Genomic DNA, 27,772 nt, shown 5'->3' with positions numbered 1-27,772 from the left:
GGCCTGGGGCCTGACTCCCTGGGCAGGGCCCTCAGGTGAAAGGCAGATTTATATAACTGCCCACAAATACCTGCTTTTGGTAGAAAGTCTCCTCAGAGCAGTGTTTGCAGATGCTAACCGTGGGCAACAAATGCTCTTCTCTGAGCCCCAATACAGTTATTCTTTACATACGGTTCTATTTCCTTGGTCAAGCCTCTTTGGAGGTACTAAATTTAGCGCTGCCAGTGAGAAGAACAGGTGGCCTGCGGCAGCAGCGAAGAGCCCCGGCTCCCAGCATGCTCTCGCGAGGCAGCCAATCGGCGAGGCAGCCAATCGGCGCGGCCGCCCCGGGACGTGCGGCCGTCAGCAGATCAGGCAAATAAAAAGGCGGAGCCCAGCCCTGGCTCTTGAGCAGTCGTGCATTCCCAGCCTCGCCTCGGGTGTAGGGATTGCATAGAAAAGCAAAACTACACAGTCTCTGTGTAGTTTTGCTTTTAAGTTTAGAGGCTCACCGATTCATGTCGGAGATGGTCGGAAAAACCAACTCCAGATAGGACGTCGTTTCGGAAGCAACCTGGGGCTTCGTCCCACCCTTTTTGGGCACTCCTGAGAAATCAGGTGAGCGGCATCTTTACTTATTATTAGTTTTTTTAATAGTAGAGTCCCTTCCCTTCCTTATTGATTTCTGGTTCCCAGTTAGAACTTTTTATTCCAACGTATGCGACGTGCCTATGTAGGCATGTTTGTCCGACTACTCACTGCTGTTACCGAGCCCTTATTGAACTCTGCTCGTTCAGCTTTCTTTAAAAAGTTCCGTGCTTTGGCATATCAGCCTGGGCAGTGACTCCAATTGTGTGAATCCACCTCATGTTCTTAAAAGTGTTGAAGTTGAGATCGGAAATGGTGATAGAATTGTTTGCTTCTGTTGTAGACTCTTTTTGTCTGCCGAGAATGTTCAAGGTTATGTTACTCAGTGAAAAAGTGAGACGCACCAAGAATAGCTCTGATAAAATGCATGTGGTATCAGCTACACCCTGATGACTTTTTAAGGGAATCAACTGCTGGGGGATCAGTTGCGGGACAGTGACAGAACACTTGCCCACTGTCAGTCAACAGCGGAGAGTTTATTTTGGGAGCATGACATTTTAGGTGCATACCTTCAGCCCTAATGACACAAAGGCCTTTCAAAAGCAAGTGCTAAAGCAACAAACTGACCTATCCAATAGGAATAAATGACCAATTCAGACAAGTTAATTGTGACATACTTAGAAATTTGGGGGGAGAGCTATAGAGTGTTTTATAAAATACTCAGTATCTCATGTATTTTAATTCATAATCAAATGATATAATATGAGCTAAATGTTAGTGTTAAGGGCAAGAAATAATATTTTAGAGACTTTTAATATCTAAATACCCTTTGACTTCCCATCTTCCTAGATTTAGATTACTCATCATAAATGCCTGTAAATGCATTGGTGTATAATACATAAATGGTGCAAAAGAATACAGCTATTTTTAGAAGATGCACTAAGTTGTAAACAGGGAAAGTGAGACACAAAAAGTTATTTGCCCTACATGTAACATGCTATATGGAGTTCTAGATGAAAGACTCACAACAACTTTTGGATATTATTTGAATTTTCCAAATATAAATTTTATTGTCTCAGAATCCTGGTTTCATTTTCTTTTTAACTAAGTAAAAAGTTACAACACGGTACAGAATTATCATTAGAAAAATTACCATTCCATAAGTTTTTAGCGAACAGAGAATTTTGTGAAAAGCATGAATGAAGTAACTGACAATTGAGAATCTGCTTTTTATATCAGAATAGTGGAGTAGTTGCATTGAATCATAAGGTATATGTGCATCAGAAAATTCACATCATCTCTCTGGAACTGATGGACAAAGTACTTTCTTCCACTTAGAAGGACTTAACTGCAAATTTCATATTCCTTTCTTTGATTTGGAATATTTGTATCGAGAAAGCACAAGGCTTTTTTAACTTCTTTTACATTTCACAGCAGTGTTCTCTTTGTCAGATTTGGACCTTGTTCCTTACTAAGTACTCAAGTCAGTAGTTTTCTTTCAGCTCTGTAGTAAAAGTTGGCCTACTCATGTAAGTTTAAATTTCCCTGACTACTGACTCTAGCAGTAACACCATTTATTGAGCAGGTACAAGATGAAGAAATCTTAGAAATAGAAAGCACTGTATGCTGTCTGTAAAAGGTTTGCACAGTCAGTAAGACTTGCCAGAACTTTCCAAGCAAGGGAAGAAATTGCAAAGTTCAGATTTTTAGTTTGGGTGACTATTTTAAGTAACCACCTGGATTACTTAAAGTAATACTAGTAAGACCTGAATCTATGCCAACTTTAAAAATACAGATTGAGTGAAAAATATTAAGAGGAAGGAAATTTTTAAAAATAATTATCTCTTCACCATTGGACGGATGCACAGATTCATTCCATTCTTTCCACACATCTTTTATTGTTCTTCTCCCTTCCCACTATTCCAGCTTTCCGCCTCTCCCTTAAGGGTCCCATCCTTGGTAAAACAGAATTTCCCCCTTCGACCACTAGAGGGCATTCCTTGCTCTGCTTTCCTAATTTTTCCCCCCTTCCATTTGTCTTTAGACTTCCTACTCTGCTGGGTCCAAATCAATTCAGAGTTCCGTGTTCAGATTGAAACCACGAAAGAGAAGGAAGACCCATCCCTCTAGGGCCCACAGATGATCTCAGGAGCAATCTGTTTGGAAAATGTGTGTCTTCACCATCTCCAGAGTAGCTCCAGGGTGGCCCTCAGCTGGGACCTTCTAACTCCTTTCCTCTTCCGTTTCAGAGTGCCTGAAAAGATGACAACTCAAGCACCGACGTTTCAGCAGCCGTTACAAAGTGTTGTGGTACTGGAGGGTAGTACCGCAACCTTTGAGGCTCACATTAGTGGTAAGCTCACGCGTGCGCACTTGCCTGCGCCTAGCCTCCTCCCCCGTATGTGAACTTAGCCGTAGGACTTGACGCCAAGTTTAAGTCGTGCTTTCACTTTGTAAAATTGGTCCAGCTGGTTGGAAGGGCCATCATAAGGGTATACAGTTCACAGAGTACTGACAAAATCTGACAATATAATGGCTTGGAAATGTTTTATTCATATTTGTAATTCCACGAAGCAAAATAATTAGCATTAGATTAAAATTGCTGTCAGAATCCAGCAGCCAAGTACGACCAAATTTGGACATTCTATATTTGGGTTCAGCTGCAGAGCCAGACTGGAAGCCAGGAACCGAAGCCCAGCAGGGGCCGACTGTGGAGCTGCTGGGCAAGGAGGCTGGGGCCCTCTCCGGGTGCCTGAGAGTGGGAAATAACAATACCGTGGACTGTTTTAAGAAGCAGAAAACTTTCAGTGTTGAGCTAACTTCTAATGATCCTATTCTTGTATTTTCAATCTTTAAGTGAGTCTAGTGAATTAAGATTTTACAATGTTTGGAGATGACAACAAAAAATAATATATGACACCCTGGTCTATATATTAAAGAGAAACAAACATTGACCTTAGAATTTTATTTAAAAGAAGGTTCTAATTCCCTTCTTTTTCTTCTTCATAACTCAGTTTAGAGGTAGTTCCAGAAAATGCATGATTTCAAGGACTTAACTATCTTCTGGAACAAATGGGGGTAGTCTACAAACTATATTGTAAATAATCTTGAAATTATTTAATCAGGATTATCTCTGTAGTATCATAGCTGGTCATATAAAATGGCACGGATTAATTGAAAATCAAGTTTGCACCTCCATGGTGCACTATCCCAACCCCCCCCCCTTTTTTTTGGCTTCTAATAAAGATATAAAATAAGATTTCCTCTTCCTTTCTCCTTTCGTTTTCTCTTTATGTGCCAATCTTATTCCTAACTGGATAAGACCTTTACACAAATATCATATAATCATTCTTCATTGTCTATTGTATATGCACATAGAGACCAATTCTATTCTTCTCACACATGATAGGCTCTGACTTTCTAATAATACGCTTATGTATCTTGTAACACTCCGTAACTTTTGAACTGTGCAGAACACAATTGGCTTCAGTGGGAATTTTGCCTGTTTGCGGAGTAGTGCAATCTTGCTTCTTCGTAGCTTCTTGTTCCTTCACACTATGTGCTAATAAATTATTAAGAAAACACCACTGAAAATGTTTGACATTCATGAATTAGTCAAATAAATGATTCACTTGGCCGTGGTGGGAGATTTGTCAATGTAAGGACAAGAAAATAAATGTTCTCTTGGTTCTCTTCACTTCCTCCATTTTAACATAAAATAAACCCTGCTCTGAATTTGCTTCATGCCTTCTGAATGTACAGAATTTTAATAAACTTCTCAAACCACGTACATGTAGTTCTTAGCTCCACAATTTACAGTGATTGAAGAGAATTCGGCTTTTCTACTTGCAACTCCAGGAATCCATGTTGTTCTGTAAGACTAGCTTTGGCTTTGTCTCTTCTACGAGAACCCACTTCTCTCCCTGAGCTTTGGCAGCTGTACGGATTACACATTTGAAAGGCAGGAGAGTTCAAGAAGACAGTGTCCCTGCAACCATAGAGGAGTGACACAGATGGGTTTGTCCTCCTCTGTTTGCTAGGCAACCCCCTTAGATCCTTTGCTGCTCTTGCTCTTTACTTGTTTTTAAAGAGGACAACAGTCACTTTTTATTTCAAAGTTTTCTTGGCCCTACGCTTTTATAAACCCCTTTCATGATTTTAATGATGTCTATTAAATGGTATCAGGGAGAACCTGGGACAGGAAGGCAGGAGGTAGAAATTCTAGCCTTCTGTGTGCCCGGCCAGCCGAGGGACCTTGGAAAAATCATTGAGCCTCTTTTGGCTTCTTTCCTTTCCTATTAAATGAAGGTATTGACCTCTACATGAACCCACAGACCTCCCTAATTGTTTGTAAGTGGACCCTTTGGTGCTGTGGCTGTCAGGTTTTCCTTATCATTAGATGGCCTTCCACTGTGGAGAGCTTGCACCAGTGAGGACGAGGCAGGGAACATAGTGGGACAGAGTGGAGGACGTTGCAGTGCCCCATTCCAACATAAAGACGAATTGTGTTTGTGTTCCAGGTTTCCCAGTTCCTGAGGTGAGCTGGTTTAGGGATGGCCAGGCAATTTCCACTTCCACTCTACCCGGCGTGCAGATCTCCTTTAGCGATGGCCGCGCTAGACTGACGATCCCCGCCGTGACTAAAGCCAACAGTGGACGATACTCCCTGAAAGCCACCAATGGATCTGGACAAGCGACTAGTACTGCTGAGCTTCTCGTGACAGGTAGGCCGGGGGGGGGGGTGCTTCCTGTCCTCTGCCCCACCCCCAGTGCCTCTCCAACCCATGGGGAAGGAGGTCCAGGAGGAGCTCCTGAGGAACAAGTAGATGAAGCTAAAATCTAGAGAGGGGCCTCCTGGGGGCTGAATTGATAGAAGAGTTGTTTGCTGTGTAAAATTTAATTCTCTCAAAATACAGCACAAAAGTGGCTGAGAAAGTTTCCTCTATACACACATTAAACACTCAAAAGTATAGTAAGGGAATATTACAAACCGTGTTTCTGAGCAAGTAGAAAGGCTTGGAGGCTTGTTTATAAGCCTAAGGAAACAGGTGCGTCACCAAGAGTTTACACGTTAACAAGCTTCTAGATGATTCTGATACAAGTGCCCCCACAGACCGCCCATTTAAGAAACACTGCTCTTGGGGCACCTGGGTAGCGCAGTCGTTAAGCGTCTGCCTTCGGCTCAGGGCGTGATCCCGGAGTTGCGGGATCGAGCCCCACATCGGGCTCCTCTGCTGGGAGCCTGCTTCTTCCTCTCCCACTCCGCTGCTGTGTTCCCTCTCTCGCTGGCTGTCTCTCTGTCAAATAAATAAATAAAATCTTAAAAAAAAAAAAAGAAACACTGCTCTTATCTATAAAGTTCAGTAATTCCTTACTTACTTTCCATATCTAAAACTATTACACTGTGGACATACACAGAAAAAGGCAGATACGTGACACAGTTTCCTCAGAGGAGTTATTGTCTTCATGGCCTCTGTCATTTCCCTCCATCCTTCCCTTCCTGGTAAGACGTTAATCCACAGAATATTGCATTACTTTACACGTGACAACCCGCATCTGTACAATGAGCTACCTAATGTTATATGTGGTTAGCCAATGCACTATACCAGCAGCGCTGTTCAGGTGTAAGGCTGTTATCAATGCATCAGGGAACATCATGTGTGAACTTTAACATACATCCAGAAAATTCAGAAATGGAAAATGCACAGGCGTGACAGGTTGTTTATTTCTCAAAAACATGTCAAAATTGATCCCATTCTCTCTTCACATTTCTAAAAAATTTCTTTCAACATAATAGATCAAAAAAATTCCCCTTTTGTAGCATAACTAACATTAAATCATGTCACTATTTGGATTAACATTTAAATGCAAGTAAATATTTGGGTTTTTTGAATATTGATCAATTTAGAGACAATTTAGGGTTTTTAACATTAAATTAATAGTTAGTGATTCTGTAAGTCACACGTATACTTATCGAACCAACCATCAGAATTTATTTTAATGCAATTTACTGAAATGTGCGAAATTAACAGGTTAAGAGATTCTCTTAAAACGTTATAACAATATCAAGGCTTTTTCTTACAAAAAAAAAGTGGTGGCTTATAGCTGCTAAACAAAGCAAATAAAATAAAATAAAATATGGTGGCAGGATTACCTTCTGCCATCTTCTGGCTCCTTTCTTGCTTTCCTCTGCATGAACTGGGCTCAAGGACAGTCAAGGGTGTTTGGTTCAGGGAGTCATCACCTCGTTTTGAAAACAGCTGTGATTGTTTAAAAATAACCTGTCGGGAGCACCCTGGCTGACGGTCCTGATTTTCCTTGCTTCCCCTTGCAGCAGAGACAGCGCCACCCAACTTTGTTCAACGACTGCAAAGCATGACTGTGAGACAAGGAAGCCAAGTACGACTCCAAGTGAGAGTGACCGGAATCCCTACACCTGTGGTGAAGTTCTATCGGGATGGAGCGGAAATCCAGAGCTCCCTTGATTTTCAAATTTCACAAGAAGGCGACCTCTACAGCTTACTGATTGCAGAAGCATACCCCGAAGACTCCGGGACCTATTCAGTAAATGCCACCAATAGTGTTGGAAGAGCTACTTCGACTGCCGAATTGCTGGTTCAAGGTACGTGCTGCAGGCGGAGAAACTGGGAGAGGGGAGCGTACTTGCTGATGGAGGACGAATGGGGCCAGAGGTCCTGCCACCTCCCCAACAGAGGCCTCGGGGATGCTGCGAGCTGAAACCAAAGCTGGCTTTTCAACACCCAGGAAAAGCCTCTGAGATTCCATGCAGGAGCTCAGAATCATTGAAGGACTCTGTGCTTATAAGCCCGTCAGAAACTGAAAAGTATTTCAATTAGGTCATCTAAGTTTTCAAATTATTGACCAATAATGGATTTTTTTTAATGGTTCTAAGTAAATTCTTATCTAATAATTATCTTATCAATAATGAATATATTTTATTTTAAAATCTAATTTATATTAATACAAAATCAAAAACTTTCTGCATTTTCCTCCATTGAGACGAGTAGAAAATGTTACTGACTTTGCAGTCAGAATTAACATCATCTCTTTAAAATGGATCACCGTGCCTCTTCCTAAGTGTCTTCCCCTGCCCACAGGCGAAGAAGTAGTACCCGCTAAAAAGACAAAGACAATTGTTTCGACTGCTCAGATTTCAGAAACAAGAGAAACCCGAATTGAAAAGGTATGTTTCTGCACTGTTGGTCTTCAGACCTTTTAGATTGTTGCTTTGTCAACTTTTCCCCCTCAACGTGGGCTTTGTTTTCATCTTTTACAGAAGATTGAAGCCCACTTTGATGCCAGATCAATTGCAACAGTTGAGATGGTCATAGATGGTGCCGCTGGGCAACAGCTGCCACATAAAACACCTCCCAGGATACCTCCTAAGCCAAAGTCAAGGTCTCCCACGCCACCGTCCATTGCTGCCAAAGCACAGTTGGCTCGCCAGCAGTCCCCGTCGCCGATAAGACACTCCCCTTCCCCGGTCAGACATGTGCGGGCGCCAACCCCATCTCCTGTCAGGTAAAGCCTTTTAAAGGAGAGCAAGTCATTGTGCATTTTTGAATTAGGTTTCATCCAGTGAGATGAGAAATAGAAGGAAGCGATAAAAAAATGTAGCATGTGATAAAGGAGGTAAGCCGGAAGGTCCTGAATAGGATTTTCACAAATCCTCACTGGCCACAGGTAGGTTGGAGGACTTTATTAACTCTACTTCTGAATTCCTATTTGTATTCCATTTAACAAATATCTGCTTTAGGAGCCAAGAGGAAGCAGTGAAATGAAAAGAACACAGAATTTAGGGTTGAAAGCCCTGTTGAACACAGGATCTTTTGGTAACAGTGTGACTTAGGGAGATAATTGTAACAATAAAATAGTCGCTACTCTATATTGGCCACTTGGTCCATATCAGACATTTGATTGGCATTCTATGTATATTATCTCCTTAAATATTCACAGCAACTTCTAGGAATTATTACTAATTTTACTGATAGGTGAGTGGAGCTAAAGAGGTCAAAGAATTTGCTTCGGGTCTTAGTCATACCATTTGTACACTAGAGAAAGTCACGATAAGAATGATCTCACGGTGTGTTGTGAGGATTCAGTGAGCTGATTAGTTGGAGGGACTTTGTATATGGAGCATAAGAACATTTGTATAATTATTTTCTGATAAGAAAAACCTTTTAAATATTTTGCATATGCTTACGTCATTTTCCATAGGAAATAAGATGGGTTTCTATGCTTAGTTAATATGGAGGTATTTTAGAAAGTGAGCATGTATCATCAAGGCTCAGAAATTATTCTATAATCAAGTGTGAATTATCCATGGCAAATTTAAACTTGGAACTTGGCTTAACCTGCTGAGGTTTTTAATATGATGAACTGAGAACATGTCCAGATTTTGGAGAAAACAAGAAAAGTGTTTCTTGATCAATTTATACGATTGTTTTTAGCGTAGAGAGAGTTCCCCTGCCAAGAAAAATTTTGAAAGGAGAATAATAAGCAGATAGTTGACCTAAAAAATATTCAAATTTACTAGTTACTAAAATCAAAACACTGTAGTACTGGTAAATGAATAGAAAATACATTAGAAAAGCAGAACAGAGCATCCAGAAACAAATTCAAGTGTCCGGTAGATTCCATTTTTGATCAAAGTGACTTTCAGTTCAGTGGGCGAAGGGGTATCTTACTCAATAGAGAGTGCTGGCCTGGTCAGCTGTCCTTTAGGGAGAAAACAAATATGAACCTCTACCCCACACCGTTTACAAACTAAATCTCAGCCTAAGAAAAGCTAAATTAAAAAATAAAAACAAAAACGAGAACATTTGGGAAAACTTTTGTGAAGGAGAGCTTTTAAAAATCATTTTGGAGTTTCAACTACATTAAAATAAAAGTGTGTGTATGGCAAAAATAAGGTCATTGCCAAACCAAACAGTGCATTTGTGAAAATATTTTAGAAGTGTCTCTTCTTCAAGATATTTCATTGTTTCTGCCTTGAAGGTATTACATTAAATACACAGTGGGTACAATTGAATGGCAGAAGCCCCAAAACCTTGCATAACGTACACGACTGTTTACATTGTTGCTCAGTAAGACCCCAAAGAAGCGAAATGCAAACAGCAGATCTAGGGGGGAAATGTTTGCAAACACTCGTGACAAAGAACGTGTATTAAAGTGTATTAAAAATCTACAAATTAATTTTTAAAAGAAAAATAAGCAACACAAATGGAAAAAAATGAACAGCAGACAAGCATCTCACCCAAGAGGCAATGTAAATGTCTGACCGATATATGAAAAATGCTAGATATTTCCCGATTTTTATAATGTTGGCCACTCTGAAAATTAAAGGTACTGGCAAACACTAATATGAAAGAAGACTTGAACCAAAAGCTCAGTTTTAAAAACATGTCTAGCTATCAAATAAATAGAGTGTTCTGTCCCAGGCGAGCTCCAAGTTTGCACACCATGAAATCACAAGACAGGCCAAATGTGATTTCTGGGGGAGATAACAGCCTCATTGTGCTTTTAATCCAAGCCTAAGGGTCATTCAAAATTACCGAGCTTCGCTGATTCCATGGAGCGCTTTGACTGTCTTAGCAGCTCTGGCAGTTCATTAATAACACTCCCCATTACTTAGTCCCTGAAATCTGCTTTAAAATCAGAAATAAAAATAGCAATTTGTCGAGAAAATAATGGCTATCTAAGATAGACTACTTCCTGAAATGTCTAATGGTTTAATCTTGATTTTTGTCGTAGAGTAAGGCAAACGTATTTTGTTGAATAAGGTACACGTATCTAGCTGTGACCAGGTGATTATGTTTTATTGTAAGAGCAAAAATAAGCACTTGCCTATAATGACTCAAATTACATTGATTTTTCACAGCTATGGGCTTACCTGCAGCCTGCTGCTAATCACTCGTGCCATGCTAATCATGTCTTTAACTTTCTGAAATAAACCCACTTTCTGATGAACAGCAACAGTGAGGCACAAGCTGAAACTTGGAAGTACATGTCCCTTTGCTTTTCTTCAAGAGGTGTAGACCCTGCATTTAGAATAGTGTTAGATGTCTTTGTTATATTTCTAAGGCAGTCACTTTTAAAATACAGACATGTTCCCCTAGATTTTCCTTTACTTGATTACGACTTCATGTATAAAATGTCAATGGATTTTTCACCGAAAAACCCTTCTTTAAGAAAAGGACTAAACAGTTCTTCGTGAAGCTGGTTAATATTGTAGTGTACTATTAAGTTACTCTGTCATTTAGAGCACATATCAACGGTGCCTCGAACCTTAATTAGAACAGTCGTTTCATTTATGATCAGTGTAAGTTAATGCCAGAGTATAGTTATAAATATTTTCCTATAAATTGTAGTTATAGTTAATGATGAGGCAATACTGCCATCTAGAGGGAGAAGTTGATTAAGAACTGCTCAAAAATTAAACTATGAAAATTGTTATCTTAAAATAGTTGGCCAACCCCTAGAATTATTGGTGTAGATCAGGGACTGTCTTTTTTGGCCATAAATGTCAGGAGTTAGCACCTAGATTCTTCGAATGATGCTGTTGCACTTGGGATATACAGGAAAAGCAATGAAAACTATTTTAGAAGAAGCACTTTATCAATTTAATAGAAAAACTGTGGAGTCCTTGGATTTTAAAATAGCCAGTTACCATAGTAACCATATGGATATTAAAAGGAGTCCAGAGTACAACACAATGAGAGTGAGGGTAAACACAGAGAAAATTTGAAAAGAGCAGTTCACGACACTTTGACCATTGCAGAGCCCATACCCAAAAACGCTCTGCAAGAAGTGTCCCAAGAAAGCTTTCTCCTAGCCTGGAGGTTCGCAAGGCGCACAGGCATGGTGAAAATTGCGAGAGGTCTACAGGGAAAGAAAGAGGCAAGACTTCTTTAGCCCAGAATTGCACAAGCAATTTGATTACAGAAACCTTTCTTTGTTCCACACCTGTCTGACATACCCTCCCCCATTGGAAGAACAGAGATATATAGTTCTGATTACCCTATTGGCCATGTCCTTTCTTTGGCTGCATTTGAAGACCTTCTGCTGTCTTGACTTTTTTAAATGGTGAAGCGGTGGGGCAAGGGACAACATTCATTAGCTTAGAATCCCGTCTGATTCTCTTACGGAGTTACAGCAGGTAAGACTAAGGTTTACCAAGATACAAAACAAGTGACTTTCAGTCAAGTACGTTATTTGCCTTCGAAGAGGTTATTGGGGCACACATTTTGAAACTCTGCCTTAAGCACGTCTAGATTTTCCTTCCATTATTCAAATCCAATGACCAGGAGAGGAGTTGTGCGTCTTGCCATTCCTGACCTCTGCCGTCTGGTTTTCAGATCCGTGTCTCCAGCGGGAAGGATCTCCACGTCCCCCATCAGATCCGTTAAGTCTCCACTACTCGCCCGGAAGACCCAGACACCCGGCATGGCCCCAGGCCCCGAAGTGCCTCCCCCTTGGAAGCAGGAGGGCTACGTGGCCTCCTCTGAGGCTGAGATGAGAGAAACCACGGTGACGAGCGCCACCCAGATCAGGACCGAGGAGAGATGGGAAGGGAGATACGGGATCCAGGAGCAAGTGACCGTCAGCGGAGGAGCGGGCGCTGCCGCCAGCGTGTCGGCCAGCGCTGCCTTCGCGGCGGGGGCCGTGGCTGCTGGCGCTGCAGAGGTAAGCCTGGGCCGTCCTGCTGCCGTTGTCTTCCTTTCACGGCCGGGTTGGTGTCTCCAACCAGAACCCTGCCGTGAAACTCCGTCTGTGTGGCTTGGAGGGGACATGCATATGAACATACGAACATTAACAGAAACGGAAGGTCAGATTTGGCTCATGCTTTGGAAAATCATTTTTAATTGGGATAAAGGTTCTATTCTGTGAGGTTTTCAGAAAATCCAGGTTTTAACGATACATGCCCCCTCTCTCTTGGCAACGACACACGCTTATCCCATATAATGTTTTACTCGGGGCAGCTCATTTCCCTTGCACTTTTGTATCTTCTGCTGAGCATGTCATCTTAAAAATGGACTCGGCCATTTCCAATCCAGGCGAGACAAGAAACTGACAAAAGTGCAGCTGTTGCGACTGTCGTTGCTGCTGTTGATATGGCCAGAGTGAGAGAACCAGTCATCAGCGCTGTAGAGCAGACTGCTCAGAGGACAACCACGACTGCCATGCACGTCCAACCTGCTCAAGAACAGGTAGGCCCGCGGCCGGCTGCAGCGAGCTGGGCAAGCAGCGATCCCCTGGCAAACCGGTGCTCCAAGCATGGCGAGGACAGCACTGAGCCCAGTGTGGCCCAGATGTCTAGGGCTCTCCGAGCCAAAGATGGCCTGAGAGTCCAAGGGTGTTCAAGATATAAGTGCCTAAAGTTCCTGGTCCGTGTCAGGCAGGTAGACAGACAAGAGTAAACTATCAGAAAGTTGGTATAGGAGGTCAGAGAAGGAATTTGAGTATCAACATGGCCCTGGGTCGAGATGGGCAAAGGGTGGCCAGGAAAGCCAGCTGAACAGGAGGAGTGCGTGTGCATTCATTGCTGTGGTTCCAGATCAGTCAGTCCAGAGCTCAGCTGCTCCAGGAGCTTGGGGGGGGGCGAGGGTGGGGGAGAACCATTATTGCAGGGCAGACATTACCTTTCTCCAAGCTTCCCCAGAAGACCTTTGCTTTTACTTTCCTCAAAACAAATGTGACACTGGATTCATGGCTGAAAAGTGTTATAAATCCTGGGTGATTTCCCACCTCGTATTTGAATAGATTTCTTTTACAATTTAAAATTACTCCAGCTTTCCTCCTTATCCTCTCTTGTGTGACATTTCTGTCTGTATCCTGATTTATTATTGGAACATTAGTATAAGGTGCATGAAACTATTTCCTTCTTTTCCCCTCTGAAATTCAGATTAAAAAAGAGGCAGAGAAGAAGACGGCTGTAACTAAGGCAGTAGTGGCCGCCGATAAAGAACAAGAATTAAAATCAAGAACCAGAGAAGTAATTACAACAAAACAAGAGCAGGTGCACGTAACTCATGAACAGGTGAATAAAATGGGTTTTGATGTGAAATTGTTGTTGATGTTCCCTGTGTCAGCACACATAATAATGTTTACCTCGAAGGGTTTTGTTTCTTGGGCAACACAGTTGTTATCACACTAATAAAGTCGCCTTGTATCTGCGTATTCCTGGGCACCAGATACCAAGGTCCCTTAGAGTCCCCGGATGCTTTGCTTGTGTAGACAAAAGGGACTTCTTTGAACGCAAACAAGGGGTTTCATCTCTGTTGTCCTAGAGGCGCACGAATTAAACATGTGCCTGTGAGTGAGGTCGAACCAGGAAGAGTAGATGTGGAGGTAGGAACAGAGAAGGACACCGAGCACACATTGCTTTGAAAAATAGCCCACCAACTGCTTTCTGAGCCCTTAGGAGAACCTCAGAATATGGATTTGAAGCGGAATGGACATCACGGGTTTTGTAGGTCCAATGACCAAAAAAAAGTGAAAAGGACAGTCATGATTGGAGGCATTCAGGGACAAATTCGATTAAGGCCAATTGGTCAGGCTTTTGGCCAGTGGAGCCAGTTATCAGCTGAGTGGTTGGAGAAGATGAACTTCCAAATCTTTTTAAACCCTGAGATCCGGAATGTCAGGGATGGTGTCAGAGTGGCAAAGAGGAAAGAGGCAAATGGGGAAAACTACACCCCACTCTCCCCTCCACACACCTTAGGCAGCCAGATCCAAACAGCCTCCTTCAGAAGCTTAAGGATTTGGGAAGTTTTTGGCTGGGATGTGTACAAAACTTTTCTCCCCATAATGTCTCAATTTTAGAAAAGTAAGTCTGGTTATTCTAAGCCATCATAATTAGGAAAATTTCCAAAGCAAAAATATCCTATAAATGTAGATTGTAAATTGCCCATACTTGATTTCTCATATATAAATCTAAAGGGTCAGACAAATTACTTCTAAGGCCTTCTATTCTAACATCCAATTCTTTAAGATCGCTTTTAGATGACGGAAGTGGCATAGAATGGTATTGTCCATCTATCCGTTTATGAAAATTGGAAGTCTTTTCAAAGAAGATGGCAATTGTCCAATTCAATTAAATGGTATTGAATCCAACTTTTTTTCCCTGAGCAGCATAAATTATGGTTTAGGCAGAGAACGAGCATGGTCCTATGAAGGGAAATGAGATGATGTATTTAGTGATATCTCCAGAAAAAGAGGATTTTACTTCTTTCTTCAAATTCTTACTTTGTTATATTTAATAAACATTATGTCACTTCTATTAGAGATCAGGAGACAATAAGAGTTTGTTTTTATTTTGATTTCAGATAAGAAAAGAAACTGAAAAAGCATTTGTACCAAAAGTAATAATTTCTGCAACTAAAGCCAAAGAGCAAGAAACTAGAGTTACTGGACAAATTACTACAAAACAAGAACAAAAACAAGTAACTCAAGAAACAGTAAGTCTGATTTTGTAAATATATTGTAGTTCGTGGACACATGACACATTCTAGCCAGCTGCGTGTACCGTATTACCAAAACCTCTAAATGGAGGAGTCTTTTGTATCTATTTTCTTTTCGTTGTTTCTGTTTTGTTGTTTTTCTGAAACTCTTTCATGATGCATATTCTGTTTCCTTTGCACAATTTTTCGTTCAATTGATCAGTTTTGGGTAGATTGTCTATGAGAACAGTTTGGGAGCACATCTTTGACATTTCTAGAGCGTATTTAAATGGAAGACAGCTATCACTCCAATTAAGTTACCCCCAGTACAGTTTGACATGTGTGCACACACACACCTACCAGCCATGAACCCTCGGAGTGAGTATCAAGGGAAAGTGAGGAAATGCTGGACATCAGGGAGCACCAGTCCTTCTTCAAGAAAATGCCCTAATTCCTGACTGAAAAACAGGGACCTAGAATGTTTGCTGCTTTTGTTCTGTAGTCACGTGCGAACAACCTCACTGCTACCAAAATCCACTGCTCTTCCCTGTGTGACATCAAGCCTTAAGGTGTCAGGAAAGAAGCATTTATTTTTAACTCTTTCCTGTTCAGGAGGGTGCCTGCACTCACCTTTCTTGATCTCCTGTTCTTTGCTGATCCCAGAGCTATTTTTTAAAAAGGTCTAGCTGAGAACACTATGCTTTTTGAAGGCTGGCCACAGGCTATTGAATGAATTTGCCTGTCCTTAGAGTGAGGGAGAGACTTTGAATGCCCACGTACTCTACTTGGCATGATCAAGGGTATAGAGATCCCTGTTGCTATTGCAATTCTAGTTACTGGCAAGTTCAGCCTGACTGTAGTTTTCTAGCCATTCACCAGTGGCCGGCCGCTCACTGGGTCCTCACATGTCAACAGTCTCAAAGATGAGACCTTTTCCATTTCTAGGACAATTTGCAAAGGAGCAGGTGGGCAGGAAAACAAAAGTCTGTGTCTTAAATGTTAAGTGTTGGCCCTTAAAATGGAGATGTGATGCTTCCTCTCTTACCACTAAACATTTTGTATTCTTCTGAATGTTGCAAGGGTATCTTGCCATTTCTTTTGAATCTCAAACCTTTATTTTACTCTGAAAATCAGATAAGACAGACAGCTATGACAGCTGCTGCATCCATGGTGGTAGCTGCCACCGCAGAGACCACAAAGCTAGAAACAATCCTGGGAGCTCAAGAAGAAATTGCCACACACCATGATCAAATGCACATAACTCAGGAAAAGGTGATGACTTCCTGCTGGTGTGCAATTCACTCTTCATGTCATTTGCAAGCTGCCTACACGTTCATCATGGGTCTTTCTCATCACTTGTTCACCTCCTCTCTTTATAACTCGGATAGAAACCTCCCTTAGAACCTCTCACAAACCCTTTGCCACCTCTCCAGCTTTCACCGCCACTTTTCATTCCTAACTTTCAAACTTTGTTTGGATTGGTACTAACATGATACTATAATTCACTTTAATATCTTCCAGTTTTCAAGTCAATTGATAAAATGCAAAAGTATGTGTTGATTATGGTTGTATTGGAATTTCCCATGGATACAATAAGAAGAATGGGAGAAAGAGAAATGCATCCTTTATTCTCTTATTGCTGATCACATTTTTTTTCTTTTAGACTGCACTAATTTTGATACCATTAGCAATGAACTAGTACAGCAGCTCTTACGATATGTTTAAGGGTGATTACAGTGTCCGTGAACAGGAAGAAATTTGCTTCCTTTCTCAGTGTTGAATTAAGTTTCTTTTATTAGAGGCTGTATGAAATTTAATGACCATTTTCTCACCTTTCTTTTTATCATATGACCAGATAACCAAAGAAACTAGGAAAACAGTGGTACCTAAAGTCATAGTTGCCACACCCAAAGTCAAAGAACAAGATTTAGTATCAAGAACTAGAGAAGGCATCACTACCAAAAGAGAACAAGTTCAAATAACTCAGGAAAAGGTGAATACACATATTTGAGATGGGAAAAGTTCATCTTTAAACTAATGTCTAGTAAACCATTAACTATGATGTGCTATGAATTATGAGTCTGTATTTTCCTCTTTGAATCCCAGACTAAAAGCAAAATGGTGAATGTGTGACTGCTTACCATTAATTTTATCTGCACATTTGATTTTCATCCATCTGTAGCACGTGTTTTTCATTTTATCCCACCATTGTTCTTTGCATGAAGATGAGCATTTTTAGTCTGATTTTTTAAAAGCAATATATGGAATCATCTGGAGAACTTTTTTTTTTTTTTAACATTTCTAAGTTTTGTGATGCCCAGTCAGTATATGTAAACATTGTCAAGTAACTCCTTTTGTGTAGTTAACCCTGAATAACTCTGTCCTGCAGCCCCACTAGGAGGGGGGAAGGGTCATACCCTGTGTGTCTAAAGCCCTGTGCAATTTCAACTTTGATTTTGCTGTAACAATCAGATGAGAAAGGAAGCTGAGAAAACTGCCTTGTCTACAATAGCAGTTGCTACTGCCCAAGTAGCCCAAGAACAAGAAACAATACTGAGAACTAGAGAAGGAATGGCTACTAAACAAGAACAAATCCAAGTCACTCACGGAAAGGTGATGCTCGTTATTCCACGGGTGCAGTCCCCTCTTTGATAATACATTAATCCCAATCTCAGACTTTCTTATGTATGAGACACTATTAACCTAATTTATTTTTTAGATGATTAAAGGATTGGAAACTAAAAAAAACAAATTGTTATTGTTAATATTACTACATATGCCTTTCCCCACTGATCTCTTCACTATTATTTTCTGTTTTTTATTAACATCTACAAGTTCTCTGAAAGTTGATGAACGAAATTGTATGCAGGCTGATTTTAAGATACTCCACGCACATTAAAGAAAAAAGTAGAAGTAAATGATGAATCCTACTGTCGTGAAGATGTATGTTTTGAGGGGTTATAAATCAGTATCTTACATTGTAAAGTATGGACTCACTTCAGGAAATTATCCATAAATTTTTTCAAGTGAACGTTTATCTTTTGTTTTTCTGTAAATACCAGATGAGACCGTTACAGTGCCTGCCATACTAACTCCTGCTAGAGCTGAACAAGACGCAGTATTAAAATCTAGGAAGGAATCCCCCAACCAAAATACACACAAGCCATGAAAAAGTGGATTTGTAGCATCTATTTGTAGTTATGAAATCTCCACGAATTAACCAACTTACTGTGACTCTGTCATTTACCCCAAATAAGCTATTTACCTACTTTTATTCCTTACTGTCAATATATTGGAAATTAGCAACTAAATTTCTTTAGTGTCACGGCTGAGCCCCGTCTGTATTTCTCTCAGTGTTGTTTTCTCTCTCTACATCTTTGGGTTATTTTCCCTAAAGCATGATTTAAGACCAACTTTCTAAACCTCTACCCAAGTCTGCTGTTGAATGGCACATCAGCCTTTCAGAAATATCACTGGTGACAGAAATGCCAATATGTAACATACTTCATCAGTGCTTATATTTAAAGTGTGTTGTTTGTTCTGGATCACATCAATTTGACTGTCTCATTTTTGTCGTTAACAATTAGCTAAGAATGGAAGCTGAGAAAATATCTGTACCCAGAGTAGTAGTTACCACTGCAAAATCTGGACCAGCCACACTGCCAAGGACTAGAGAAGGATTTGCTGTTAAGCAAGAACAGATCCATCTTTTCCGTGAAGAGATGAGAAATGAGGCTGTGGAGGTGAAAAGCACTGCCTCATCCCATTTCATCATCACACCCATAACTCTTCATCCTGAGTCGTTGTGCTCTAGTGTTCCACGTAATTGCTAAAGCGGTCACCCAGTGTAAGAGACGATTAGACCCCGTCCAGCTCCTCCCATGCAACAGTTAGCGTTTCTCGTTGCAAAAAGCCAGATTAAATAACACTTTTCTTTGCATCTCCTAATTCTCAGCATTTAACTGGTCTGAATTGGGGTCACCTTCTCCAGTTCTTCTCCCTGTTGATTTAGGTTCCAAAACCATGAGAGGTGCAAGTCCACTATGGTCCGCCAGACAGCATATGTCTATGAACTTGATATGTAATAACTCAGGGAAAAATACATAGATATTTCTCCAATTTGAAATATCCTGCCCATAATTAAGATTTTTTTTTGCCTAAGTTTTAAATGAAGAAAAAGATTTGTATATATGTACATTTCAGTTGGCAAATAATTTCTTTGAGCCTCAGTTTTCTTGTTAAAATAAATAAAACTAAAACTCAACCTGATTACCTCATAGGCTGGTTGAAAGATTCAAATAAGATATAATGTAGTGTAATCACTCTATAAGCAAAGTAATATATGTTAAGTATACACACACACACACATACAAACTATATATATATATATTTTTTAAATATATGTAGAGAGAGAATGGTCTATCAGCCTTTACATATATATTAAAACCGTATCTATACTTAATACATATTACTTTGCTTGTAGAATGATTGCATTTACATCATATCTCATTTGAATCTTTGGACTACGTTAAATATATACAATATATGTTAAATATATATATTTGTGTTATCTGTCAAAGAGAGATAACATTTTAAAATATCTGTAAAATTCAAATAAACTAATGGCCTATATGTTTTAAGAAAATTCAAATAAACTAATGGCCTATATGTTTTAAGAAAAAACAGATGAGCAAACTCAACTCACCTAAGCCTCATGTATATTTTATAGTTTCTCCTGGGATGCAGTGGTAAAGTGAAATCGACATTGCAATCCTTCAAGGAAGATTAGATTGTTTGTGGCTTACTGGAAAGAAGCACTGAATGAAGTCCATGATCACTAAAGGCCCAATTTCATCTCAGAAAAAAAACCTCATTTATATCTTAAATGATTCCAAGAACAATTTTAACAGATTTATAGGTAGCCTCCTTGAAAGACATTTCAGATGTGATCTAGATTCCATTCACAGCAGCAGAAAAGAAAACCGGACATTAATAAAACATTCCAGCATTACTTTTAAAGAGCACTGACGGACACGGTGATGTGATTTTTAGGATATGCTATTTCCAAGTATTGCATAGACTCGTAATTTGTAAGGCACATCAGCTATTTTGCCTTCTTTAAAAGAGAAGCACCTTTGCAGACTGTGTTTTCATTTATGTTAATCAGATTCATGGAAATGAGAAAACAACATTTGTGGTTTTTTCTTGCGTTACCTTCCAGTAGTAACGAAAGTAAATTGAACTTCACTGCGAAAGGTTGTTCTCTTGAATTCAAATATGATTAACAGTTTCATTTTAATCAGAACCTCTTCGTTCATGTTTTTTAAGAAAGATATTTTCTAATTAAAAATTCTTATCCCTAGGGAATCATAAGAAAATTAATATGCTCAGTGTTGTTTCATGAGCTTTCACATTATCTCAGATTTGCATGCAACTGTACAACTCTGTAGCAGCTGATTTTTCTGGATGGGTCCAGGAGGGTTTTTAGAGAATTTTTTTCATCATTGCTGTCATTGCAGCAATACTAGACTAAATGATTGACAGGATAATAAAAATAATTAATGAAGATAAGCAGCCCCAGAGTTCTGATTTCCCGAGTGCTAATTAACTGCCTCTGACAGAATCCTAGGAAAACTTGAAATCTCCTTCCTATTTTATATATGTACTGTATGGTCCCATGTGGTGTGCTTGTGTGATTTAATGTCTGGTCTAATTAAGCAGGTATATATAGAGTGTATCTAACTAGCTATCCATTACATTATAATAATCAATGAAATATTAATTTCCTAAATGCCACATTCCTGGAGACATTAACAGAGCCATATGACCCGGGTGCCATTCACCTACCACACCTTTTGGCATTTGTCTGTTCTCAGTGACTGTCCTTGGAGAAGCTGTCCCGGCTTGAATTTGATGTTACTGTGTATTAATTCTGGAAACCTTGTCTCCAGGTGGACGTTGGGAAAAAGGCGGAAGCTGTAGCAACAGTCGTTGCTGCAGTAGACCAGGCCCGCATCAGAGAGCCCAGGGAGCCGAGGCATCTTGAAGAATCCTATGCGCAGCAGACCACTATGGAGTATGGCTATAAGGAGCACATTTCCGCCGCAAAGGTAGCTGAGCAGCCCCAGCGTCCAGCCTCGGAACCCCACGTTGTCCCTAAAGCAGTCAAGCCTAGGGTGATCCAGGCTCCTTCTGAGACTCATATCACAACTACTGATCAAATGGGAATGCACATTTCATCACAGGTGGGTGTGTACCCGCTGGATCGTCACCCTATCCACGGGAGAGCGCGCTTAACCGCTGTGGTCATCTGGTGAACCGTGGCCTCACTGAGTCTCATTTCATTGCAGATCAAGAAAACTACAGATCTTACAACTGAAAGATTAGTCCATGTGGATAAACGCCCCCGCACAGCAAGCCCTCACTTTACTGTTTCAAAAATTTCTGTCCCTAAGACAGAACATGGATATGAGGTAAGAAGTTCAAGAGCATGACAAAGAAACGTCTGGCTCGAAGGATAGAAGGACCTAATGCGTGACGTACACAGGGTCTTTAGGGAGTGTGGGCTTCTCTCTGGTGATGTCTGTTTACGTTCATGGTAGACTCCAAAGCCCCTGAAACCCGGCTTCCAAAATGTGTCCAGCAGGCTAAGTGTTGAGCAGCAGAGGGGTTACTGTACACCTCAGAGAAGACACAAATCCGTACAGGGGTCTCTCTCTCATTTTGTAAAAAGATGGCATATCGTGCAGTTTAGTTTTCCTTATGCTGTGAGACACTTCAGGTTGTGAATGTATATCAATAATAAAGTCAGACACTGAAAAATCACACGTTCAGATACTCAATGTAACCAGATGCAGAGAGGTAGTGTGTGTGGTAGTTGGGTTGGGACCACACAGCCTTGGATTAGTGTCTAGCTCTGTCATCAGGTCCAAGTTAGTATGTATAAAACCATAAAACATAAAAACAGCACATAGCAACCCTTCGTATCAGTCACTGTTCTTATACACATCTAAGACCGGGAATGCAAATCTTGTGTGCCTTCAAAGAATTGTAAAGTACATTTAATACCTATATTTGGGAATAGCCCCAAATTACTATTGCAATCAAATAACCATGCACAGCGGTAGAAGTAAAAGAGTGTGAAAGCCTTCAAAATATTCTTCTGAATGTCTCCATTTTCATCTTCCATCCAGAGTTGAGGCCGAAACTTTACAATGCTGTTTTAAAGTAGTTCTTAGGAATTTACCAAATATTTTAATAATTTCCTGATTTTGAATTTCCCACTGTGGTATTTTTAGGATGGTTAAGTGAAAATTCATGACTGAGCTTTAGAAGACCCTCCATCCCTTTATGAGAAGAGCATAAAATAAGGAGCTCTTAACTCTTTCAGAAAGATATTTTCAAATGTATTTTACAGACTGGCAGGAATGACGATGAGCTTTCTAAGTGGCTTATCTCTAACCGACTTTTTATTAATCGCAAGGGTGCTAATGAGGGCCTTGAAAGACCATCTAGAACACAGACTCAGCCCCCCGCAGAATGACTGATGGTGGCTTGCCTTCTGAACCATGACACGTGTTGCTCCATTTCCGTTCAGGCATCGATAGCCGGTAGCGCTATCGCCACGTTACAGAAAGAGTTGTCAGCCACGTCTTCTGCTCAGAAGATCACCAAGTCGGTGAAGGCACCGACCGTGAAGCCTGCTGAGGCTAGAGTGAGAGCAGAACCCACCCCCTCACCCCAGTTCCCCTTCGCCGACACGCCAGACACCTACAAGAGTCAGGCTGGCATTGAAGTGAAGAAGGAGGTAGGGGTGAGCATCGCTGGTGGCACAGTCCGGGAAGAACGCTTCAAAGTCCTACACGAGCGTGAAACCAAGGTCAGTCCCTGGATTGCACGCTGTTCTTGAGCTGTTCCTATCCAGCGGGGCCAGGCGCACGGCCGGTTTGTGCCACCGAAGTCCTCAGCCAGGCATCCTGCCTCTCTCCTTTCCCAAGTTCAGACTTAATTCTTTTGAGTCTGGTGTGGGTCTGAGCCCCTTTTCCTCAAATTTTTATAATTTTGCATGTGCTAGGAGTTGATGAGTTTGCCCCTTATCCCATGGGCATTTTGTAATGTCCTTTGTAAAATTCATAGGTGACAGAAACAGCAAGGGTACCTGCACCTGTTGAAATCCCGGTTACTCCACCAACCTTGGTCTCGGTGAGTGATGAGCTTGATGCACATCTCGTCAGACAATTTTAATATATGCAGAGATCAGTTCCTCAAAACGGCCTTAGTTCACAAATGCTAAGTGTAAGACAATACACTATTTGGCAAGAAAAAGGGGAATTCTGTGTGGCAACCGTCAGTCACATAGTCAACACACTTAATGGGTTTCTGAGGTATTAGGCTTTATTGGGAGAGTGACGGAAATTTAAAGACCAATCCAGCCCTCTTCGACATCTTGCCTTAGTATCAGAGAAAAACATACATACAAAAGGTGACAAGCATCATATAGAAGGTGAAAAGCACCTCAACAGAGGAAGGAGAGAGTACTTCCGATTGGGAATAGCAGGAAAAGCTTGGTCGAAGAGGCAGCATTTGCTGCTGAGCCTTCCAGTTCTGTTAGGGTTTAAATATGTGAGACTAACGGAGGGTACAGAGTTGCCCCATTATATGGAGTTAATACAGTTCTGCCTTATGAACGTGGAAACACCTGACTATTTATTTATTTATTTATTTATATAATATTCCATTTCCAAGGGAGTCTCTTTACTAATATTTCTAGAGTCTTGACTTAAAAAAAGCATTTTATGGCCATGAGAATGTGCAAGTTCAAACCCCTGCACTTGTCATTACTCATAGAGATGATTAATGACTATGCACACCTTATCAGTATTTCCTTTTTCTTCTCTCTTCAGGGCTTAAAAAATGTGACGGTTATAGAAGGTGAATCCGTCACGTTGGAGTGCCACATCTCTGGATACCCCTCCCCAAAAGTGACATGGTACAGGGAAGACTACCAAATAGAAAGTTCCATTGATTTCCAGATAACCTTCCAGAGTGGAATTGCCCGTCTTATGATTCGTGAAGCCTTTGCAGAAGACAGCGGGCGATTTACCTGCAGTGCCGTAAACGAGGCTGGGACCGTCAGCACATCCTGCTATCTGGCCGTGCAAGGTTGGTGGCCACACTCCCACCGCCTTCTGTACATGCCATCGCCCTCAGCCGACACTTCCCACAGCATGGTTTCTGCATGCCTCCTAACGGTAGCCCCTTTGGGATGGGGTCCATTAGAGGGTCAACTGTCATGCTAAGCAGAGGTCGCTAACAAAATGGACTCAATGCCTGACTTAAATGGAAACTTCTGTCTTCTTCTAGCATCAGAAGAGTTTGAAAAGGAAACAACCGTGACTGAGAAATTGACCACAGAAGAGAAACGGTAAAACATTCTTTTGCTTTTGTACAGTTTTGATTTTTTTCGATCCCTTTGGTATCGGCAAATTGCAACCGCAGAAGCTAATATGAAGGGAATTCTCTTTCCAGCTTTGTAGAGTCCAGAGATGTGGTGATGACGGATACTAGCATCACAGAGGAACAAGCAGGACCCGGAGAACCTGCCGCCCCTTTCTTTATTACAAAACCAGTGGTCCAGAAACTGGTGGAAGGTGGGAGCATTGTGTTTGAATGTCAGGTTGGCGGCAATCCAAAGCCCCACGTCTACTGGAAAAAATCTGGTGTTCCTCTTACGACGGGATACAGGTATTTTGATGGCTGACTGGTAGAGTTCTCTATGATTTGTATGATATGTAGATGAAGCCTACAGAGAAATAGGCCTGCCCCACTACCCTCCCCAATGTGGGCTCTTCCATTAGGGAAACTTCCGAGTATATTTTGAGGTATTTTTACACTTTTGCACAAAGTCTTACTGAAAAACAAAGCTATGTGACAGAAGAGGATAAAGATATATTTTTTCTGTATTCTAGTTTGATTCATGTATAGTGCTAGTAAAATAGAGGAAATGTGGATTTTTACACATTCTTCTGGAAAGCATCTAAGACAGTGTTCAGTAGAAATGCATAATAAAGTCACTAGAAGATAAAAGAATAAGGCTCATGTAATGAAGAAGAAACTTAGCTATACATGAACATCTATGCTAATAAATTTGCTGTAAATGACTGTACAATTTAGCTTTGAATTTTCTGCAATTTACAACAAACCAAAAAATGTAGTGTTCTTATATCTTAATAAGAAAAAATATAGTATGCCAGAGGCTTAATATTGAAATATTTAAGGGAACTTATTTATTTTGATTGTTCATTTGCTCTTCACATGAAACAAAGAGCAAAATAATGAACAAAGAGAAATACCTAAGTGTTTAAATGACCTCGTCGTTTGCTACCATAAACACTGAAGCCCTTTCTGTATGGTTGATTCTAGTAGTATTATATTCTATTATTTATTTCTAAGAATATATGAACCTTATTTAAAATGAAAATTTTAAGTTGTTTGACCCTCATTACTCATGTCCATGCATTTTCCTCAATTTTCAGCAACCTTTTATTCTGCGTGGAGCTTAGTCACATGTTTAAGATCATTGAATTTTATACCACTGATCCACATGGGGGTTCGTTTCTTCACATAGGGTTATTTGTGACTGAATTTTATGTGTGTTCATTTCCATAAAGATACAAAGTGAGTTACAACAAACAAACCGGGGAGTGCAGACTGGTGATTTCGATGACTTTTGCCGATGATGCTGGAGAATACACTATTGTTATTCGTAATAAGCATGGCGAGACTTCTGCATCTGCCTCCCTGCTTGAAGAAGGTAAACGCAGCTGGGTAGTTTCTGTGTGCATGATAGGAAAGGAAATGCAGGGAAGTAGCAGTGCTATGTGTTTGTCAAAAGGCCTGTTAAAATATTCCAGTTCTGTTGCTGGCTGTCTCCGTGGCTACCCTCTCTTGGCCTCAGCTATATAGGAAATGTTTTAGACCACAAGGCCTCAAATCCATACTGGTGATAAACTTCAAGTTTCTAGCACTAGTTTCTATTTGGTGCATTCATTTCTAGGCGTATTTTGAAGGTGCAGCGATTCCAAATCCAGTTGCCTTCCAGATCCAGGCAGATAATATTAGTGAGTGCTATGAAGACAGTGGCACTGGAGAGGCTATGCCCTGCCTTAAGGGGACAGTAGCTCCCGACTTCCACTGTGTTGTTGCCAGGCACACACATGTCAGGCTCAATGTTCCTAGAGTTTCTGATATTTTAAAGAAAACCTGGAGGGTCACCTGGGTGGCTCAGTTGGTTGAGCATCTAACTCTTGATTTCAGCTTAGGTCACAATCTCAGTCATCAGATTGAGTCCCGCATCGGGGTCCATGTTCAACGGGGAGTCTGCTTGAGGTTCTCTCCCTCTCCCTCTGCCCCTCCCCCTGCTCACACATGCATGCACACCCTCTCTTTCCCTCACTCTTTTTTTTTTTTTAAGATTTTATTTATTTATTTAACACAGATAGAGACAGCCAGCGAGAGAGGGAACACAAGCAGGGGGAGTGGGAGAGGAAGAAGCAGGCTCATAGCGGAGGAGCCTGATGTGGGGCTCGATCCCAGAACGCCGGGATCACGCCCTGAGCCGAAGGCAGACGCTTAACCGCTGTGCCACCCAGGCGCCCCTTCCCTCACTCTCTTTAAAATAAATAAATAAATCTTAAAAAGAAAATCTGGAAATCAAGATTTTTCAGCATTCAAAGTAATTTGACAAAAAGTAGAGTGGCATTCAGGCCAAACAAAATGTATCTGTGCGTCACATTTACTTTTGCTTAATTTCACATTACAGTGGACATCCCATGTTCTGTCTCGTTTGGTCTACACAACACTCCTTAGAGAAAGTTAAGATACTATCTTCATTTAGCAGATAAAACACTCAAGATCCAGGAAAATCAATGAATTGCCAAAAGCCAGACAGTAAATTAGGAAGAGCCCTAGGGTAGATCCTGAAAAACTGACCACTAATATAAAGTTCTTTCTACAGTAGAAGCAGCTACTTTGACTTGTTAATGAAAATTTGGTTTTGGAATTCAATCTAATATAGTTTGAGCACTTCGATAGTAAAATTTGGAAAACCCAGCTTTTGGTTATCAATTTTCCCTGGTGTAGGGCTTGCCTGAGTGAAGTGGCATGAATACTTTCTCGTAGGAACATTAAAATTAACTTACGTTTCTAAAACAAACAACGGGGGAAAAAAGAGAGGGAGAAAGTGACAAACCAAAACAGAGACTCTTAATTATAGAAAATGAACTGTAACCAGAAGGGAGGGGGACGAGGGGGGTGGGGGGGGAGGATGGATGAAATAGGTGATGGGGATTAAGGAGGGCTCTTGTGATGAGCCCTGGGTGATGTATGCAAGTGTTGAATCACCCTGTACACTTGAAACTAATATTACACTGTGTATTAATTCTGTAGCTGTAATAAATTCCAGGTAACTGGAATTTAAATAAAAACTTTAAAAAAATAACGTATATTCTTAACTTGTAGCTGAGTATGAGTCACTGATGAAGTCCCAGCAAGAAATGCTTTACCAAACACAAATGACTGCATTTGTGCAAGAACCTAAAGTTGGAGAAATAGCACCTGGATTTTTATACTCTGATTATGAAAAAGAGTATGAAAAAGAACAGGCCTTAATTAGGAAAAAAATGGCCAAAGATACTGTAATGGTCAGAACTTTTGTAGAAGAACAGGTGAGTAGAACAATAATG

The 27,772-nt window shown here is 40.8% G+C and overlaps 1 protein-coding gene across 3 annotated transcripts in view; it reads left to right on the top strand.

Moving 5' to 3' along the window:
- Positions 1–401: 401 nt before the first annotated feature.
- The window catches only part of TTN (titin), a 268,971-nt gene continuing 241,600 nt past the window's right edge, over positions 402–27,772 (top strand). For all 3 annotated transcript variants that reach the window (XM_087861792.1, XM_087861790.1, XM_087861796.1), the window contains exons 1-22: positions 402–597; positions 2,817–2,920; positions 5,088–5,291; positions 6,902–7,189; positions 7,686–7,771; positions 7,865–8,109; positions 11,946–12,273; positions 12,645–12,797; positions 13,493–13,627; positions 14,916–15,047; positions 16,164–16,301; positions 16,885–17,022; positions 17,502–17,642; positions 20,981–21,274; positions 21,380–21,502; positions 22,627–22,908; positions 23,166–23,231; positions 23,933–24,191; positions 24,393–24,453; positions 24,558–24,773; positions 25,700–25,842; positions 27,549–27,754. In XM_087861792.1, coding sequence (XP_087717918.1) covers positions 2,830–2,920; positions 5,088–5,291; positions 6,902–7,189; positions 7,686–7,771; positions 7,865–8,109; positions 11,946–12,273; positions 12,645–12,797; positions 13,493–13,627; positions 14,916–15,047; positions 16,164–16,301; positions 16,885–17,022; positions 17,502–17,642; positions 20,981–21,274; positions 21,380–21,502; positions 22,627–22,908; positions 23,166–23,231; positions 23,933–24,191; positions 24,393–24,453; positions 24,558–24,773; positions 25,700–25,842; positions 27,549–27,754 — 3,729 coding nt within the window. In that variant the 5' untranslated portion in view covers positions 402–597; positions 2,817–2,829. The remainder of the gene's footprint in view (positions 598–2,816; positions 2,921–5,087; positions 5,292–6,901; positions 7,190–7,685; positions 7,772–7,864; positions 8,110–11,945; positions 12,274–12,644; positions 12,798–13,492; positions 13,628–14,915; positions 15,048–16,163; positions 16,302–16,884; positions 17,023–17,501; positions 17,643–20,980; positions 21,275–21,379; positions 21,503–22,626; positions 22,909–23,165; positions 23,232–23,932; positions 24,192–24,392; positions 24,454–24,557; positions 24,774–25,699; positions 25,843–27,548; positions 27,755–27,772) is intronic.

Source organism: Ursus americanus, chromosome 1 (assembly GCF_024610735.1).
Source record: "Ursus americanus isolate L20-20 chromosome 1, mUrsAme1.1.p, whole genome shotgun sequence".
Classification (NCBI taxonomy): domain Eukaryota; kingdom Metazoa; phylum Chordata; class Mammalia; order Carnivora; family Ursidae; genus Ursus; species Ursus americanus.
Note: the sequence above shows the minus strand (reverse complement) of the source record. Positions and strands in the feature narration are given on the sequence as shown.